General features: G+C 56.4%; 3 protein-coding genes across 5 annotated transcripts; 2 read left to right on the top strand and 1 right to left on the bottom strand.

The window, feature by feature from the left end:
• The first annotated feature begins 4,452 nt into the window (after positions 1-4,452).
• On the top strand, positions 4,453-7,047 carry UBE2M (ubiquitin conjugating enzyme E2 M). The gene is made up of 6 exons (XM_049621580.1): positions 4,453-4,637; positions 5,698-5,792; positions 5,927-5,965; positions 6,076-6,179; positions 6,374-6,437; positions 6,531-7,047. Exons 1-6 carry the CDS (start codon positions 4,529-4,531, stop codon positions 6,669-6,671), a joined length of 552 nt encoding a protein of 183 aa, XP_049477537.1. The 5' UTR covers positions 4,453-4,528; the 3' UTR covers positions 6,672-7,047.
• Positions 7,048-7,700: 653 nt separating this feature from the next.
• Positions 7,701-10,792, top strand: CHMP2A (charged multivesicular body protein 2A). 3 transcript variants are annotated; one of them, XM_049621570.1, is made up of 6 exons: positions 7,701-7,838; positions 8,632-8,841; positions 9,915-10,094; positions 10,182-10,312; positions 10,403-10,464; positions 10,578-10,792. In XM_049621570.1, the coding sequence occupies exons 2-6, from the start codon at positions 8,674-8,676 to the stop codon at positions 10,703-10,705; spliced, it is 669 nt and encodes a 222-aa protein (XP_049477527.1). In that variant the 5' UTR covers positions 7,701-7,838; positions 8,632-8,673; the 3' UTR covers positions 10,706-10,792. The 3 variants fall into 3 exon arrangements, with proteins under 3 accessions (XP_049477527.1, XP_049477528.1, XP_049477529.1); XM_049621571.1 differs by having other exon boundaries at positions 7,750-7,838; positions 8,628-8,841; XM_049621572.1 differs by lacking the exon at positions 7,701-7,838 and adding an exon at positions 7,874-7,973 and having other exon boundaries at positions 8,628-8,841.
• A 702-nt stretch (positions 10,793-11,494) lies between these two features.
• TRIM28 (tripartite motif containing 28) lies at positions 11,495-17,547 on the bottom strand (the record flags this gene model as incomplete). The annotated part of the gene is made up of 17 exons (XM_049622252.1): positions 11,495-11,842; positions 11,935-12,072; positions 12,150-12,236; positions 12,320-12,443; positions 12,528-12,847; positions 12,927-13,179; positions 13,254-13,299; positions 13,376-13,412; positions 13,506-13,612; positions 13,693-13,807; positions 13,912-14,058; positions 14,212-14,326; positions 14,410-14,526; positions 14,604-14,739; positions 16,455-16,587; positions 16,784-16,896; positions 17,235-17,547. Coding segments are annotated over 17 exons (2,478 nt in total), but the record flags the coding sequence as incomplete, so codon positions are not given.
• Between the last annotated feature and the right edge of the window lie 2 nt (positions 17,548-17,549).

Genomic DNA, 17,549 nt, shown 5'->3' on the forward strand with positions numbered 1-17,549 from the left:
AGCCACCCAAGATCATCAGGTGCAACAGAAGTAGCAAACTCGTGTCCAGCAGGCCAGAGCTAGGGATATGTTTGTAAAACTTTAAACCAAGGAAGCCATTTCTTAGGCATAAAAGCTGGAAGGTTTTATCTAGAAATCTAGATTCTTTCATGCATGTTAACTACCAGCAGGTGCTCAGGTTAGGTTCCCTTTAGGATAGAACCCCAGCCAGTCTGGAAATTGAAGTCAACTGGCCCCAGGCCAGTTCCCCAGCCCTCTAGTAATCATTCACATTCCATGGGCCACAGTCTCCACCAACCCTGGCCAGGTGCACAACCCCCAAAGGCTCCCCCACACTGGATGGTCTCTATGAGGAATGTGTTCAGTGGCAAGCCATAGGAAACACAGCCAGCAGCAGCTTACATGAAAATACAGTTGCTGCCATTACGGATTCAATGGCCTGCAGATTGTGGGCTGGCATCTCTGGAACCCTCTACTTTTTCTCTTGCCCTAGTTATCTGCCCCCTCCATCTGATTGTAGGCCCTTGACCTAGCACCCCTGCCCCCCAAACGGTAGGTATACTGGGCGCCAAAAACAGAATGAAAAGTAGTGCCAAATAAAGAATATTCATGCATCACGATCTGGCTTGGGACTTAAACCCCACTCTGGGCAGGCGTCACCTTGCTCTCGTTCTGAGGGTTTCAAACTCATGAACCAGGAGATGACCTGAGCCAAACTCAGGAGTCAGACACCTAACCCAATGAGCCATGCAGGCACCCCTAGGAACAACTTCTTGAGGCTCATGTCCAAGTTTCTTCCAGAAATACACCTGGACTTGCCTCTGCTGCTACAAGACTGGAGTCCTGAAATCAGGGAAAGACAAGCCACCTGGGCGAGAGGCTTCCAATAGCCATCCCAGAGAAGGTGTGTTTCCTGCTCCCTTCCCTATCCTACTCTGCCCCTCTCCCCATCTCCCCCTGGCCTAGCCCCAACCAGGACTAGGGCCACTGTGGAATCTACATCTGGCAGAGTCAACAGGTCCCCATGTAGGGACACTCCCATGTGACACAGTTGGGGATGGGGGGAGTCCCCGGGGCCCTATGCCAACACTCATTGTCCTCTCCAACTATAAAAGGAACTCTAAGGACTCTAATCTGGGATATATAAATCAGAGGGGAGGAGGGCAGTCACTGGTCCCTAGGCGGAGGCTGGGAGTCAGATTAAGGAAGGCACACAAACACTGAGATGCCTAGTGCTCTGAGGGTGAGGGGTACTGCCACAACTTCATAAATCCTGTGACATGGATTTTTTTCAAAGCCTGTGTGAATTTTATAATCAGAAACAAAGAGAAGAAAGGCTGCTCTCATGTTTTGATCATCTTGGTTTAAGAAGAACATGATGAGAAATCTGCACACATGACTATTTAACAACTTGAAATTCCACACAAGAAAAATTACAACACACACAAAAAGCATGCAGACATCAGGCCAAGGCCCCATGCCCAAAGTCATGAGAAGTCCATGGACCCAACCTGCTGAACCAGTCCTCTAAGAAACAAACATGAAAGTTGATGTGAGAGCCCCAACACCCCCCGCCCCACAAAAGGCTATTTCTACAGTTGGCTGGGGACACCTCTGCAAGCCAGGCTGCGGACTGTGAACCCAATGGCTGCCATACTGTCAGCAGAGCTGAGGGCTTAGACAGGATGACCACTTGGCCTCACTCAGCCAGAGCCACAGGGGGAAGCCAGGAGAGGAACCCCTAAGGCACTGGCATCTGGGGAAGCTACAACAGTGCCCAACCAGCCTGTCCCTGGATCATCTGTCCCTGAGCCTATACTGTTTACTCCCAAGCACAGTCTCCCTATGCTGCATGCATCCATTTATTCTTATTCCCAACCCCAAGCCTCCTAAACCTGTCCAATTCTCTCCATTGGAGAGAACCACTCCTCTGATCCCAACCACCAGCCTGGAGGCCCACAATACTCAGTCTCCCTTCCTTGCCCGCTCCTGCGCTTCCTTTCCACCAAAACCAATCCTATCTTCCCAGTTACAGCTCCCAGAAGCTGTGGCAATACCCCAAGTGCACTTCCACTCTCACTCTTCACCTGCCATGTGCTGCCCAATCCCTCCAAATGCCAGGCCCAGAGGATACAGGCACCCTCACCACCCAAACCACCTGTGCCCCTCTGTCACTGTGTGGCCATGAGAATAACAAGGGAAACACAGCTGCACCACTTCCAACCCAACCCCCGGCCTCAGCACAGCCATCCCCTCCTTCCTGGTCCAGGTCCCATGACCCCCTTTACCCAGCATTTTGTTTCATGGTTCAGTCTTCCCCACTGGATGGTTAGGAAGCCATAAGGTCACAGACCACATGAGTCTAGCTTTGGCTAGTGCAGCGCCACCTCTCCAGGGAACCGTACCCCATCCTCAGATGGGCCTTCAGCTGATGGGCCTCAGAAACTGGCCTGAGGATGGACACATGGTTTAGTGTGACCAATAGGCAACACCCCTGAGACTGGCTGCAAAAAGAATGGTCATCAACCTTCAGCTGGAGATAGCCTGTACAATAAATCGGGAGAGCAGAATGGCTGAGAAGAACAGAGAGAAAGGGATAGAGAAAGAGTGAGTCTGGAGGGGCCATATGAGTCCTGAGACCAGCCATGTCTGAAGCCTGAGAACGCTGGGATGGTTGCAATGTCAGCCCCCAATTTGAACTGTTTGATGCTCCTGAGTCCCCTTCCTCACCCTGGCACCTCTCCAGCACGCAACGCACAAAGGAATTAAGAAAGGATGCTGAGACTGTGAGGCTGGCATAAGGGCACAACCAGAGGAATGAAAGGGGTGTCTGGGAGGGTGACATTGAGAATGGAAGGGCCTAAGAGGAAGCAGTTGCAAAGACACGACTGGGATCTGTCCATGGAGCCCGAGGACGTCAATGGTACCAGAGAACCCACAGAGCAGGGCCTCTAAGGAGGCTGGGGCCAAGATGGACGCCAGCCCAAGATCCGAAGAGGTGGAGGCGACTCCCTGAGGTGAGGATGGCTGAAGTGGACGCCAGGTCGGGTCTGAGGAGGCGCTGGGGATGAGATGGCGTCAGGGCGACTCCACTTAAGTCAGGACTGCGGGCCTGGCTCCGGGGTCGACGGCTGAGAGGAACCCGTAAACACCCCTATCCAACCCCAGCGCCGGCCCAACTGGACCGCCAAGACCTCTTCCACAAAGCCCCAGGCGATGACGGTAGGTCGCCTTAGAGACGCAAGGGGACGTACAGCGGGAGCCGCACACGGTCGCAAAAGGACCAAGCTGCAGAGCTCCGGATGCACCCATCTGCCCTGCCCCAAACCCGATCCAACGCTCGCCGCGCAGCTCACCCGCCTGACGGTTTCCGTGGTGACAACCGGAAGTCGCAGAACCGCCCCGCGCCGCTTTCTCCCGCCCTCAGAGAAACGCTGAGCTGTGATTGGAGTGGAGGCTGACCATACCGAGAGCCGAAGATCGCAAAGCGTCCCCACTAGAACTCGGGACCCGCTCTGAGAACACCCCTGCCCCACATTCCCATCTAAGTGTCCACCTATGTGAACTCCCAAAGTGCTTACCACTCTCTAGCGCAATACACGTTTTATTTGCTAGTTTACCTCAGCCAGGATCTCCGCGAGCGTGTTGCGTTTGCGGTGGGACATCGAGGGTACTCGACCCCGCACTCCTTGGGCAACGCCTATGGCCTTGCCGTGGCTCCGGCCCGCCCTGGTCACCCTGCCTCTGTGACCTCCAGGGGCAAGGACCTCGTGTGACCCACCCACTCAGCCGTCTGCACGGGTGGACTACGAGCGAAGCGACCTGAACCTGCCCCACTTAAAGATGGCGGCGGCACCGCCCATGCCTGGACCCACGAGCGTCCCCGGAAATGACCGAGCTTAGCCGAAAGAGTCCGAATACCAAGACCTATCGCTGAGCAACGCGGGGTGGCGGCGGCTGCGCAGGCGCACAGCGCAGGCCGGGCGAGAAAAGCCGAAGTCGGCGAGCGACGGAAATATCCGAAGCGGTGGGGCGCCCGAGGCCGTTGCGGACCTCCGCGCCGAAGCCGCTGCTGCCGCGGAAGCCGAGCCTCCCTCAGTACGCGGCCGCCGCCACCGCGGCCGCCGCCTCCTCCTTCCCCTCGAGCCGCACCCCCTCGCGGTGGTAACGAGTGAACGGACAGGCGGCACGGCCGCTGCTGGGCCTGAGGGGACCTAAGCGGACGAGGGGGAGGAGGGAGCGGCCGGGTGGGGGCGGGGCCTAGCGGGCCCGAGAACAGCCGAGTCGGCCCGAGCGCCGCCGAGCGAGTCCGAGGCGCTGGGCCAGGCCGGAGCCGGACTACGGGAGCCGACGCGGGCCGCGCGGTGGGCGCGGAGCGGCGCGGCAGGCCGGGCGGGCGGCGGCGGCAGCAGCAGCGGAGGAGGCCGCGGCGGCGGGTTCGAGTGGCGGAGGCGGCGCGGGTGGCGGCAGGGGGCCGGGTGGCCGGGGTCCCGGGCCCCGCAGCGGCGGCAGCGGCGGCGGCGGCAGGATGATCAAGCTGTTCTCGCTGAAGCAGCAGAAGAAGGAGGAGGAGTCGGCGGGCGGCACCAAGGGCAGCAGCAAGAAGGCGTCGGCTGCGCAGCTGCGGATCCAGAGGGGTAGGGGTTGGGGGGGGGGGGGTGGGGGTCGGAGGTCAGCGCCTGGGGGGGGATGTTAAAGGTTTCGGGAGTGGAATTATGCAGTCAGTGGGGGTCAGAGATGTGGCCACAGAAGTGGGGGTTGGAGGTTAGGGCCTTAGTTTGGTGTGATGGGGCATTAGGGGTAAGTAATGTAGTCACCGGAGGGGTCAGAGACAGGGGTCCAAATGTAGAACATTTAGGATATTTAGAAAGCCAAAGCCAGGCATCTTGCATTAGGGACCGAGAATCAGAGAGTCCGTCAATGGAGGGCGGGTAGGAGGCGGGGGACTCCAGAATATAGGGGTCATCAGGAATATGGGTGACAAAGAGGAGATTGGATAGTGGGGGGCCAAGGATTGGGGATAGGAGTGGGAGAAAATTTAGGGAAGTATGTTGGGATCATTAGGAATCTGAGAATCAGATGGGGTACAGTAAGTTTTGGGGACGGATTTGTGGGTCTGGGGGTCACACGGCTATTTTGGGGCTTGGGGTGACACATGGAGGGGCGAGAGTGTGTGCTAGGAACTGGATGGGAGTAAGGTTGCAATTAGACTGTTGTGCTGTAGGCGGTGGGAATCTTAGAGGGGTACAGCAATGGGAATGCATATGTCTGAGGGTTAGATGGGTACCTGAATTTGGGATGACAAACAGAAGAGAGGAGGGACATGGGGACAGGATTGGTGAGGAGACAATGGGGGGCAGCATCCTTGAGTTTGGGTGGATAGGTGGGGACCAACAGTGTCCACTAGAAAATGGAGGTCATGTTTAGGGATCCTGAGGTTTAGGGTAGTTGGAGGCTCTTGGAGGCCACATGGGAGTGGGAGCATTTGGGAGCTGGGTTGGGGGTACCCAGCTCTCAAGTGCTGAGACATAAGGCTATAAATTCAGAAGAATTGGATCTTACCCTGGGCCAGGAACTATTGCATAGCACAGTTGAAAATGCATGTTTGAAGTATGCCATGGATCTAGCACCTACACCTGCTCTGAGTGCCCTCATCTCTCCCTCTTTGTGTTCCCTTTCTCTGCTGTGCAAACCCAGACATAAACGAGCTGAACCTGCCCAAGACGTGTGACATCAGTTTCTCAGATCCAGACGATCTCCTCAACTTCAAACTGGTTATTTGTCCTGATGAGGTAAGGGCACACTAAGTTGGACTCCCAGGCATGGCCGGGGGGGGGGGGGGGGGGGCACCTTGTGTTGGGAGACCTGGTTTACCTGCCAGGCCCTGCAGGATGGTGCCCTAACACCTTCCTCTTTCTTTTCACAGGGTTTCTACAAGAGTGGGAAGTTTGTGTTCAGTTTTAAGGTGAGTCCCAGGTGGGCAGGGATGGCCCCCTGGCTGAGGAGGCAACAGCTGAGGACCCAACCAGGCACTGCTGGGGCACCTATCTATTTTCTCTCTCTTTTTGGAGCCAGGTGGGCCAGGGTTACCCACATGACCCCCCCAAGGTGAAGTGTGAGACAATGGTCTATCACCCCAACATTGACCTCGAGGGCAATGTCTGCCTCAACATCCTCAGGTGAGGGCCCTGACTTTGGACTGCACAGATGTCTGCCCTTTCCCTCTCTCCTGTGCTCTGTGGTACTCTATCTCTTCATCTCCACATTTTCTTCAAGTCTTGCCCTTAGCTTTCTCCTGGGCCTGACCTGTTCAGTCCCAGCAGGCTCTGTGGTGGCCACTCACCAGTGTCTGACCCTGATTCTTTGTCCACAGAGAGGACTGGAAACCAGTCCTTACGATAAACTCCATAATTTATGGCCTGCAGTATCTCTTCTTGGTGAGTAGGGGTGGGGGTGAGGCGGAGGGGGGGGGTGGAGGTTGGCCCTCTCTGCTCTTAGGGCCTGTTGACCCCCACCCATACCGGCCACAGGAGCCCAACCCTGAAGACCCACTGAACAAGGAGGCCGCCGAGGTCCTGCAGAACAACCGGCGGCTGTTTGAGCAGAATGTGCAGCGCTCCATGCGAGGTGGCTATATCGGCTCCACCTACTTTGAGCGCTGCCTGAAATAGGGCTGGCGCACGCCCACCCCTGCCAGGGCCACCAGCCCCGGCGTCCCCTGCAAATATTTATTGGGGGCCACAGGTGGGGGGCATGGGGTGGCTGGTGGGGGAATCCCATGCCCTGGCCTTGCCTCCCCTCCTTGCCACCCGCTCCTAGTTATTTTTTTTTTTAACCACCATGTGATTAAGGTCGGCGCTGCCTCCCCCCGACCCGCTCAGCGATGGGAAATGAATTGGCTTGTCTAGCCCCCAGCTGGGTGCTGTCCAGCCCCCCACTCTGGGCTCTGGGGTGGGTGGCCAAGGGGACCGGGTGGCTGGGGCTTGGGAACCCCACCCCTCCACCACTGGAGGTCCCACCAGGCTATTAAAGGGGAATGTTACTGCATGGCCTCCGTCTCTTCCTTCTCTGGGGGTGGGAGGGGGAGGTGATGTCCACCAGGGCTCTCGCAGTAAGCGTGGTGGAAGATGTGTGGTCACAGGTGGCACTAGGGTACCCCTCAGTAGGCTATCCAGTGCCTAGAACCAGCCCTAGGGGAGGGAGGGGTAGTAGGGAGACCACACCCCAAGCTTCAGGCTAGATGGAATGAATCCCAATCTGGGACCAGCCAGGGGCAGGATCCAGTAACCACTTGCTTCCTGGCTGGTAAGCCAGCATAGAGGAAAGTCCATGCCATCTCCAGCTCTGCCCCCTCCTGCCATGGTTGGGCCTATTAAGAACTTGTCCCTGGTGCTACCAGGTGCCTGAGGTCCAGAAATATTAGGGAGACGTCCGGGTCCGTCGGATGAGCTGGGCCCTCTAGTGGGTGAAGTGGTGGGGTGCGGGACCTCTGGGGTGGCCAGGCGGAAGGCGCCCGATGATGCACCAACCCGGCGGGAACTGGGATCCCAGACGTGGCTCGGCTGGAACCTATGGAACACCCTCAGGCAGGCCGTAGAGAGACGAAAGGTGGTGCGCATGCGCCTAGGTGCCGGCCCCCTCCAGAAGACGTACGCACGCGCGCTCTTGTCCCCTCCCATCGTTCCGGGTGCCGGCGGAACGTGTTACGTCAGATCATCTTTTCCGGAAACGGCGACGACGGCAGAAAGAACCGAGGGGCTGTCGTTGGTGGGCGCGCCTGGAATCCGAGTGAGGAGAGTGTGACCCGGAAGCGGAAGCGGATTCCCGTCCCAGCTCCGGTGAGTGGCCCCTGCCGTGCCGAGGGTCCCGGGTGGGTGCGTGGGCGACGACATACGAGGGCCTCTCCACCTGGGCGTCTACTGCCTTGCCCCTTCCCGGGACCCTGGCTTCATCATCGGGCCAACTTGTTCTCGGTGTGCAGGCTTCCCCACGCCCCCCCGATTCTGTCCTAAGTGAACGGGGCGCCCTAACGCCCGTCTTCCCTCTCTGGGTGTACAGGGATCCCCAAGGACCCCTAACTCTCCTAGGTCTACAAAGCTCTCCAGCGTCCATCACGTCCTTAGCGTACCGGTTTCTCCCACGCCCCACAACCATATTCTCCTCACCCAGGTTCCTTCTCCATTTGGACCCTCCAAATCCAAATGCCATTCATACGCTGTCAGCTTCAGAACTCCCTGTATCCACTTTGTTATTGGCACTCAGGCCCTCCACTTATCCTTCCATCCCCAGTCGGTTCCCCACAATTGCCCTGTCTTAGGCGCTCAGCGTCCCAATCCAGGTCCTCACCATGATCTGGAGAGAGGCTGAAGCCTTGAACCTCCTTGGGGGCACTATGATGAAAGGCTGGGGTGGGTATATCGTGGAGGACTTTCAGATATTGCTGGCCCACTTGTATCCATGGGGCTACTGTGGTGTTCCAGACTACGTTTTGGCCTTCTGTTATCGCTTCCTCTCCCTACTCACCCCTTCCCTTTTTGCAAAACACCCAACCATCACCCCTCCCCATACACATTGTGATCCCTGCTCTGCTTCTTGCCCTTTTTCTGGGCTCTCCCACCACTTTGCAGCTAGGCTTCACACTTGGCACAGGCCCACTGGTGGGCTCCTGCTACCATGGACCTGTTGTTTGGGCGCCGGAAGACACCAGAGGAACTGCTGAGGCAGAACCAGCGGGCCCTGAACCGTGCCATGCGAGAGTTGGACCGTGAACGACAGAAGCTAGAGACCCAGGAGAAGAAAATCATTGCAGACATCAAGAAGATGGCCAAGCAGGGCCAGATGGTGAGCTCGGTTGGGCAACGGCTGGGACACAGGACTAGGTGCTGTTTGGTCAGACATTGCTCTAACCACAGACCATGTATGACAGGACACCAATAGATAGGTGCCTTGAAACAAAGGGCAAGCAGGGCTTCCCTATTTTGGGGCTCCAAAAAGACTGCCTCCCAGAAGGTGACATCAGGGCCACAAACCTTGAGTAGTAGAGAGTGAGCCTGTGAAAGTCCCAAGCAACCAGTGCATCAAACAGATGAAGCAAATGTTCCATGAGTGAGTGATAGGTGAGCTCAGAAGAGAGGATAGGCCAGACCAGTTGAAATCAAGGGCCACAGTGGGAGTGGAGTCACAGGGGTTAATGCAAAGAGATGTGGCCTGAAATACACTGTGCCCTGGAGCTCAGTAAAAGAGACAGAAGGGCACCTGGATGGCTTAGTTGGTTGAGCATCCAGCTTAGGCTCAGGTCATGATCTCACAGTTCATGAGTTCTAGCCCTGCGTAGGGTTCACTGCTGTCAGTGCAGAGCCTGCTTCATATCCTCTGCCCCCCACCCCTCAAAACTAAGTTAAAAAAATAAAATAGCCTGAAGCACTAGGGAGCAGAGCCCATGACAGGTGATAGAGCTTGAACCTGAGCAGTTGGGTTGAAGAGGTGCCAATTCCCAGAATAAGCAAGGCAAGGAAGAGATTTAAGGAAGTCAGGAGCTATGGATAGATTTACATGTGATGTGGGATAAAGAGCTTGAGGTATGAGCCTGTGTGAGGTGGAGGGAGAGGCAAATTCATCAGCCAGGAATAGACATCCTAAGTCAAGGGAGTGTGACTCTAGATATGGAGGGAAAAGGATGACTGAATACAGTGAGCTCAGCCTTCCTTCCAGCGTTTGTGGGTCAGAGAAGTAAGCTACAAAGGAGCCTATGGAGTGGTGACCCAAGAGACAGGAGAATGAGGTTGGGAGGAGGGAGGGGGAAGTGACCACTGGGTTTAACCACATGTAAATTGCTCAAAACATCAATTGGAATGGTGCAACTGGAGCCTCTTCCCTCAGCCCACTCTCCCTGCCACCTTTGTCCACTCCCTCAGGATGCCGTGCGAATCATGGCAAAAGACTTGGTGCGCACTCGGCGTTATGTGCGCAAATTTGTGTTGATGAGGGCCAACATCCAGGCTGTGTCCCTGAAGATCCAGACACTGAAGTCTAACAACTCAATGGCACAAGCTATGAAGGGGGTCACCAAAGCCATGGGCACCATGAACAGACAGGTGCGCCTCTCCCATTCCCCTTCCCTCCTCCCCCAACCAATGTCAGGGACCAGACTCAGACTCACCCTCCCCACACCCCACTTCCAGCTGAAGTTGCCTCAAATCCAGAAGATCATGATGGAATTTGAGCGGCAGGCCGAGATCATGGACATGAAGGAGGAGATGATGAATGATGCAATTGATGATGCCATGGGGGATGAGGAAGATGAAGAGGAGAGGTTAGGGGACACCAGGTGTGGGGAGGGTGGGAATGGATGCCTGGTCCTCATACAGGCCTGGCCCTCATAAAATTCTTCTCTCTTCCCAAGTGACGCCGTTGTGTCCCAGGTCCTGGATGAGCTAGGATTGAGCCTGACAGATGAGCTGTCAAGTGAGTGCACCAAACCTTGGGCCCTGTCCCACCCAACGGTCCAGCCACAGCCCGACCCCTCCCCTCCCAGCATTATTCCTTTCTACAGCTGTCCTATTCCCCCCACTCTGTAGACCTCCCCTCTACTGGAGGCTCACTCAGTGTGGCTGCCAGTGGGAAGAAAGCAGAAGCTGCAGCCTCAGCCCTAGTAGATGCCGACGCAGACCTGGAGGAGCGGCTCAAGAATCTGCGGAGGGACTGACCACCTTATACCACCCTGGTGGGAGGCAGGCAGTAGATGCCCGGCAGTTTTACTGTACTTCATCTGTAATAAAGGATTGGACACTAATTCCTAGGCCTGTGTGACTGGCCTGATGTGGGCCAGGCTGGGGTCCCTTGGGACAGAGGTCACATATAGGCTTGGTAAAGGGGTGGTTGGCATGCATGGCAGAAGGCTAAGTGCCACATTAGGTGGGGTGTGAGATAAAGAAGGCTGGACTGCTTCCCTGTTTGTGGCAGTGGTTGACAGGTCAAGCGTCCGGGGATGTTCAGTTTGGGAGCGGATGGTCAGCTGTGAGCCCTGCTTCAGCACCCCTCCCAAGGTCTCCAGTGCCTATCACCTTGAAGACAGTGGGCTTCCCACATACCCTGGAAGTCTGGGCTCATCTGTCAGGGATCCTCAAACACCCAGCTCAGTATGGTACCATCTGATTATGAAAAATAGTTATACCCAAGTCTAGGAAGCACTCAGGAAGAATGGCCACCATGCAGGATGTATCTGGGGCTTCACCCTCCCTGCCCCACACATCAGCCTGGACCTTCCCACCTAGAGGGCACCCAACAACCTCCAGCATGTTCACCATGCGACCCTTCCCCCAATCTGAAACACTCTCTCCATTGGGAAGGGCCCAAGAAAGATGCTCTTCCCTATCCCATGGACACCAAGGTGGCTGAGGGCAAATGCCCCCACACCTACTCTGTCCACCAGGGCATGGTGAGGGAATTGAGATAAGGCCCCAGGACCACGGCCCCCACCAAAAGAGGCCTGAAGAACTGGTGAAGTTTTTATTAAATCCACATAAGTAAAAATCATATTGTGAAGGACTGGGGGATGGGGCCACCAAGAAGTAGGAGCCAGGCCACCAGAGGGGGACGTGGGGGAGAGGGGATTTGACAGGACAGAGAACAGAGCCACGTTGGGTTGGCCTGAGAGGCCACAGCCTCAGGGGCCATCACCAGGACCACTGGATAGCTCCTGGGCACTCAGGCCAGCACCAGGCAGGCTCAGCGGTGGGGGCTCCACCAGCACAGCTGAGAACTTGGTGTCACCAAAGGCCTCGTTCATGCGAGTCTCGAAGAAGCGTTGCAGGCCGATGATGGACTGCACATCTGCCTTGTCCTGAGCCAGGCATATTGCAGTAGGTGGGTCCTAGCTCTCCCTCCTCCCACCTACCCTCCCCCTGCCACCAGCCCCATTCTCCCCAAGCTCACCTCTGTCAGCTTGTTGAACTGCTTAAACATGCGGCCCACATCCTGGGCAAACTCCTGGGGGGAGCTATAGGGAGGTGACAACTTCTCCTGGAGACGGGCACGGATCAGGGTTAAGTCCAGGGTGCCGCCAGGCTGATCCTGTAGACAGAGGCCAGGCTGAAAGTGAGGCCAGGCAGCCCCACCCCCTCCTCCCCCACTGAAGTCCCAGGACTCACCAGGGAGAAAGTGGAGTCAGTAGCCAGCTGGTGCAGGGGACGGCAGGGCTCGTGACAAAACAGGGCCAGCAGGACACGCTCACACTTCTATGAACAGGACAAGTGACATCAGAGCCAAAGAGGGGTAAGGCTGCTGAGCAACTCTTAAAGGAGCAGGCCCTCACCCTCACCTGCTGGTTGGCTGGCGAGAGCTTGGCCACCACACCAGTGCTATCACCACCATCCAGACTCAGGCTGCCATCTTCCTCTTTCAGATCAGGTAGCACATGGCAGAGAGAGCAACTCCACTCCTCCCTGGATGGAAGGAGAATGAGGGGCTGCACAGAAGCCAGCCAGCCCAGCCCTCCACCCGGCACAGACCCTACACAAGCCTCGCACCCTGGCACATCCTGCAGGGCAGGCAGGTGGCAGTCCAGGTGGAAGCAGAACTCGCACTGGTTGCACATGACCAGATCGCCTGGCTTCTGGCAGACGCGGCAGATGGTGGCACTGTCATCCAGGGCACCGGGGCCACCTGCTGGGGCTGAAGTGCCCTCTGGAGCCACCACCTCTAGACCTGAACTAGTGCTGCCACTGGGTGAGGCCAGGCGGGGGCCCTCAGCGCCGGGGCCCTCCGCCAGGGCCATCAGCACAGGCTTGGTCTCAGGGCCTTCAGTGGCAGCAGGTGGGGCTCCGATGGCCGCCTCTGTCTCTTCCTCCTGCAAAGAGATAAGGGGTGTTCAGCAGGATGCTGATGTGGGCGTTCATTTCCCAGCCAGTCACTTGGGGCAGACTCACCTTGACAATGGCCATGCCAGGCAGTGGAGGGGCACCAGGAGCCCCAGGTGGAGCAGTCCCAGGCTGTCCAGCAGCAGCAGCTGCAGCACCACGCTCAATAACAATGAGATTGTAATCTTCAGTGGTGCTGCCTGGGAAGACTTTGAAAACTGGTGGCTGGCTATCAGCCGTGAGATCCAGGTCCAGGCGCTCAAGGCTCACCCGTGGCACCTTGCGCATGAGGCCACTCACCTCGCCCTCACCTGAGCGGGACCTGTGGGTGCGGCTTGGTGTTAGCACACCCATCCCTATCCCCATCTGGCTCCACCAAAGGATAGCCAAACTCACCGCTTCACACCTGACACATGGGGCTCTGCACTCGAGTAAGGATCGTCTGCTCAGAAAATAGAAAAAAGAAGGTTGGGGATAGACCTAAAGCACTGGAGCTCTCCCACCTACAAGGCACTCACCTGAGCCAAAGCCATAGCCTTCCTGCACCTCCATGGGCTGTGGGCAAAGCAGGTGGACCTCAGTGAGCAGGTGTCCCATACGACCGTTGCCCCTACCCTACGCTGCCAGGGTCCCCCCCCTCCTGCTCACCTGGCTGCTGCCAGAACCCTGCTTGCTCAAGGGCCCTGGAGCCCGAGGAGGGGCCATGGGCGTAGGGCCTGTTGAGTTGGTGCCAGGACGCTCTGCCACGATCTTGCCTGCATAAAGAAAAAATTAGCATAAGAAGACAATGTCTGAAATGATTGCAATACGTAGCACAGAAAAGAAAGGGACACACCGAAAGCCTCTGCACTCTTGGTCCAGGCATTGAGGTCCCACTGGAACTTCATCTCGCCATGTGGCTCCACAGGATCCACAATCATCTTGAGGGCCCGATGCAGCTGGAAATAGATCTGAAAAAGGGCCAGTGCATGAACATACAGACAATAAAAAAGGCTCCAGGGTGCTGAGCGGCACCTGCCTGGATGCCATCACCTGGGTGTCCACCAGCACACACCAGCTTCTTGGAGAGCAGCAGAGCTGTGTTGTTGTCACTCTCCAGAGCCCATGAGGCAAAGCGCAGGATATGTTCCTGGTGCTTCTGGATCTTGGTCATGGTCCAGTGTTGTCGCTCCAGGCGCTCCTGCTGCCCCTCTGTCACCTTCTGCAGGTAGAGGAGAAGACCAAGGAAAGAAAACACCAAGGATGGCATCAACAGCCAGCAGAAAGTGCTAATCCCCAAGACCCTCCCACTGTAGATAGGGTTGGCAGCCAGCAGATGGGACCCAGAAACCCTCCCCCCTCAAACGGGGCATACCTGGGCATCGTTGACCAGCACACGGCCCCGCTTGTTCAGTTCCTTCATGATCTGCAAAATGGCCATCTTAACATCCACCTGCACACGCTTCTGTACATCAGACACTTGGCGGATCCTGGGGGAGCAGCAGAGTGAGCCAGGTTAGGAAGGTGCTCAGCAGGAACTGCCCCCAACTATGGCCCTGGCTTCCACACTTACGAGCTGCGAACCTCCTTGGTGTTCTTCTGCAGCGTCGCATGCTTGTCCCCAAGGCGTTTTACCAGTGAGGCCAGGAGCTTGCGCTGGTTCCTCACTGCATCCTCCAGAAACTGGTATCTGAGGGCAAACAGAAGTGGGCCTGGGTGCTGAACATGGGAACGGGCAGCACCCAGCCATCCTGCTTCAGTACTCACTGGTGGTCCTTGTGGGTGTTGAGCTGGCAGTCCCTACAAGTGAGGGTGTCACAGCTCTCACAGAACAGCACAAGGGGCTCGTGCTTGTGCACATTGCAGTACACTGTGCGCTCACCGTCCCTGGACTTGGCTGGCCCTGGGGAACAGAAGAAACCATGAGGCTGAAGCTCATCCTTTAGCTATCTCCAACTCAAGTGGTAGACAGAACTTAAGGCCTCACTTCCTACCTGTCCTGCAACCATAGGCTGTCTGCTGGGAAAACCCAAAGGCCCTGCATCAGTGGCCAGGAAAAAAGCACAGGCCTGTAAGCCTAGATCCTTCCTCTAAAAACTCTCTGCCCCAACCCTGACCCAGAGAACTACCCCTGCTCCTTCCAGCTTCTGACACTGACAACAAACTCTAAAGACTTTGACAGAGACCTCCCATCTGCTATTCCCTTTACTAGAACCTTCCCTGGGTAGACACTCAGGAGAGCCCCTCCACCTTGAAAACCTCCACTGGGCTCCATTTCTCCTCTACTCACAGCAGGTTCTGTCCAGCAGAGGAGAGATTATGGCTACTATGGCATCCAAGCACACAGAATGTTTGCTTGCTGACACACACAGAAGCAAATCAGGGACTAGAGACACTGTTCAGGTACAGCTTCCTCAGAAGTCATGTCTTGGTTGATCTCTTTAGTAATTAAGTCCACAAACCTTTTTACAACCCATAGGCCTACAGACAGTTCTGGCCTCACAAAGCCTTGTCAGGATAGAAAAAGTGAAAATGTCAGACCAAACCCCTCACTGAGAGATCAAGTCTCCTCTCTCTGAGAAGAATCTTGGTGATTAAAGTAATACTGCAAAAAGGCCAATACACCGCTACCCCACTCCCAACCTGTCACCACCAGCAAGCTGCTGGAGACCATCTGCCCAATCTCAATTACATCTTGGCTACACTATTCCAGCCTAAGACATACAACACTGGGATACAAATCAACCAGACAGACCACAGTTCCTCCAATATTGCCCCCTCCTGCACCCTGCCTAAACCCAGGAGTCCTTTGCTCCTGATTCCTCATGCCCACAGCCACCACCTCCATCCTTATCTTCTTGCCAATGCTATGCTATTCTCTGTGACTGAGAAGTCACAGTGTAACTACCAGAAGGCCACACATAGTGAGTTCTGAACCAAAAACCAGGCTAGACTCAAAAAGTCCTTTTATGTGCCACTACCAACATTTACAGAAAAGCCTACAAATACTTTAGCTGAACTTTAAAATGCGTATGATCCGAAGATGAAAGATTTCTAAAACTCACTCTCCGTCCATAATGGTCTTGAAGGTTCTTGCAGTTTATCAACACACTGTGGCTCAGAGGCCTCACGTTCCCATACAGAGACTTAACCAGGTTGCCAGTGAATTCTTCAAAAGGCCTCATACCCTTTCTCCAAACTCCCTGGGCTTCCCTGTTGGAATAAGCTGGCCCCTCCCACTGGAGCTTTTCCCCTGAGGAGGGAGTGGGGGTGGGTCCCTGATGAGCTTCCTTGAACCCTCAGTGCAAAAGGCCCCCTGGCATACAGAGCACCCCCCTCCAACCCCCCGCTGTCCGGGACTCTGCCCACTCCCTGCCTGTGGCCTTTTCCCTCCCACCTGGACCAGCAGGCAGAGACTGGCACACCTGAGCCCCAGCCTCCCTATTTTTGACTGCTGCCCTAAAACCCTTCAGGTCGTACCCCCTAAAAAAAAAAGAAAGAAAAGAGAAGAAAAAACCAAAAAGCTCCTTGGGACCCATCCGCCATCTGTAACCAGCACCACAAACAGCTGAGAACAGATGTAAGGTAACCAAGGCTTTTCCCCTCTGCCTTGCATACCAGTGGAGCGCACAGTGTGGTCCTTGGTGTACTTCACCCGCTGGTGTGCCTCCACACACGTCTCACACAGCGGCTCAGAGCACTCCACACAGTAGCTGGTGGCAGGGGCGTTATCCTCACAGCTAGTGCAGCACTGCTGGGCAAAGGCAAAGTAAGCAGAGACAGAACCACCAAATAGGTCCTTACATACACCCCAGGTAATACAACCTGAAATAGTGTCTTTACCTAGCCTATGCAGTCTGCCTAGAGCCTTGCAGTGTGAGAAAAATAAAGTCTGGAACTAGTACCATGTCCCCAGGGCTCCTAGGGTTTGCTGGAGCAGGACATACCTGATTTGCATCCTGGGAGTCTGTGGCAGCCTTGCTGCCACTGTCACGCATAAAATAATTCTCCACAATGTCTTTGGAGAAGCATTGCTGCTTGCACACAGGACAGTCAACCACTGGGGGAAAAAAAAAATTCCTTTGTGAGACTCTTGCAAATTCACCTCCAAGCTATAACCCCATGGCCCCACTGAGCCTCAACCTCCATCCCAAGGAGGGCCGGATCCTCTCCTCAGGAAGGAGGCCAAACCCTTCCTTCATCGAACTTGAGAAGCAGACACCCCATGTGAGCGCCCAGCCCAGACTCCAATGCCCATACCCAATTCCGACACGCACTATCCAGGTCCCTATCCTCTCACCCAAATGATCCCCCGCCATCACCACGCTGAGAACCCAATCCCCACACCGAGTCGGGAATGCGGTGGGGGATGGGCTACTTCGGTCGGACCGTACTCACCGGCGCCGTCGCCCGCCGCACCGCCATCCCCCGAGCTGTTGGCGGCGGCGGGCGCCGGAGGCCCGAGGCAGGCACTGCAGGCCGAGTGCAGGCAGGGCAGCAGGCGCGGCTCCCTCTCGGGGCGCAGGCGCTCCCGGCACACACCGCAATGCTCCAGGAGCTCCAGCGCCTCGCCACCGCCCCCCGCGGGCGACGACGCCGAGGCCGAGGCCGCAGCCGCGGCCGAGGAGGCGGCGGCGCGCTTTTCGCCGCCCGCCGAACCCTCGCCCGGACCCGGGCTGGCCGAGGCCGCCGCCGCCGCGGCCGAGGCCGCCG

The sequence above is a fragment of the Panthera uncia genome, assembly GCF_023721935.1.
Source record: "Panthera uncia isolate 11264 chromosome E2 unlocalized genomic scaffold, Puncia_PCG_1.0 HiC_scaffold_19, whole genome shotgun sequence".
NCBI lineage: Eukaryota > Metazoa > Chordata > Mammalia > Carnivora > Felidae > Panthera > Panthera uncia.